Below are 1,690 nucleotides of genomic sequence, written 5' to 3'. Positions count from 1 at the left end.
ATTTATGGCTCAGGTGGGATGGTCAAAGAATCCATACAGTATGTTGAGTCTGTGTTGCAGTTAAACTTTGGTCTTTGGGAAAATCGCTATCATGATGAAAAGGATCCACTCTCTTTTCTCTGGGAAAAACTCAAACATATTTGGTAAACATCAGCAGAGAGCTCCAGTTGATCATATGATGATGTGTCTATCTAGGGAGGAGCTGCAGTCCATCCAGAGAGAACTGGAGGTGTTGTCAGAGCAGTATTCTCAGAAATGTCTGGAGAACGCTCACCTGGCCCAGGCGCTGGAGGCCGAGAGGCAGGCCCTCAGGCAGTGTCAGAGAGAGAACCAGGAGCTAAATGCTCACAACCAGGTTTGAATGCACATACATGCACATGTACATACAAATACATTTCTGTCCATAGAAGTACAGCACAACTTTCTTCTTTCCTGCAGGAATTAAATAACAGACTGAGTGCAGAGATCATTCGGATGCGATCCTGTTTCAGCGGAGAAACGGCGATGTCACCACTCACCCAGGGCAAAGATGTGTATGAACTGGAGGTAAATAAACATGCAACATGCAAAAAACGCACACACATACTGATGAGTTACTCTTTAATCTTATGAGTGTCTGTCTCCATGACGTAGGTGTTGCTGAGAATTAAGGAGTCAGAGATCCAGTACCTTAAACAGGAAATCCACTCTTTGAAAGATGAACTGCAGTCTGCTTTAAGGGTAAGCAAAGAAAATGGTAATTTATTGAAGGTATGTACCCGTACTACTTTATGACTTTTAACAAAATAAAACAAAAACTGAGGATGTATCATTGATTTCTTGTCCCAGGACAAGAAATATGCCACAGACAAATATAAGGACATATATACAGAGCTCAGTATTGTGAAAGCAAAGGCTGACTGTGACATCACCAAACTGAAGGAGAAACTGCTCATCGCCACAGAAGCTTTAGGCGAGAGGACTGTCGATGGAACAGTCACGTCTGGATACGGTAAGTAGAACAGGTTCAGTTTTCTTATTATTAAACCCTGAATGAGTTGAATTAACCTAAATCTTATTTGCAATGCCAAAGATTTTTGTCAGTAATGTGACCATTCAAGAGTGATGTTATGAAGCAACTCGGGTAACATATGTCAAAAAGCATAACCAGAGTAGCTGTTAGATTGGATTTGTATCAGTTCAAGGGCTTGGAAAATTACACTTCTGATGCTATTATGCTACCTGATGTTCATGATAATAATGACATGCCTTCATTGTGTTTTCAGATATCATGAAATCAAAAAGTAATCCAGATTTTATTAAAAAAGAACAATCAACAACCTCCAAGCAATTAAGAGGCATAAGGTCAAAGGTGAGTGTCAGATTTAATGAAATCGTTTCCCTGTTTCTTTCCCTAATTACCAGCGTTTTTATCTCAGATCCAAACCCACACACTCTGAAGCTACAGTTCCAGTTTGCTGTGTGAGGTGGTGTTTCAGGGTCGTGTTGAGCAGACTTTATCAGTGTTAATTGTTGCAACTCAGCCACCACCTACTGTAGAAATGTGTTCCAGAGTTAGCTGGTCAGGACATTGTCACTGAAAGTCTCTTGTCCCATAAGTTTGTCATCTGTCTTGTTTTGTCCATCAGTCTGTCACTGAACAGGTCTCATGGGATAGCTGACACTCCCATTGTGGGGTGATTTACCCCCC

At 41.2% G+C, this 1,690-nt stretch overlaps 1 protein-coding gene across 2 annotated transcripts; it reads left to right on the top strand.

The window, feature by feature from the left end:
- The first annotated feature begins 163 nt into the window (after positions 1-163).
- Positions 164-1,690, top strand: LOC111665392 (myosin phosphatase Rho-interacting protein-like). Of its 2 annotated transcripts, XM_023420383.2 has the most exons (6): positions 164-355; positions 439-546; positions 634-720; positions 829-991; positions 1,266-1,351; positions 1,629-1,690. In XM_023420383.2, exons 1-6 carry the CDS (start codon positions 176-178, stop codon positions 1,659-1,661), a joined length of 657 nt encoding a protein of 218 aa, XP_023276151.2. In that variant the 5' UTR covers positions 164-175; the 3' UTR covers positions 1,662-1,690. The 2 variants fall into 2 exon arrangements, with proteins under 2 accessions (XP_023276151.2, XP_087033060.1); XM_087176934.1 differs by lacking the exon at positions 1,629-1,690 and having other exon boundaries at positions 1,266-1,622.

Source organism: Seriola lalandi, unplaced genomic scaffold (genome assembly GCF_002814215.2).
Source record: "Seriola lalandi dorsalis isolate HSWRI2012SDOR001 ecotype SW California unplaced genomic scaffold, Sedor1 jcf7180002002229, whole genome shotgun sequence".
Lineage (NCBI taxonomy): Eukaryota > Metazoa > Chordata > Actinopteri > Carangiformes > Carangidae > Seriola > Seriola lalandi.
This window is presented reverse-complemented; position numbering and strand designations above follow the sequence as displayed.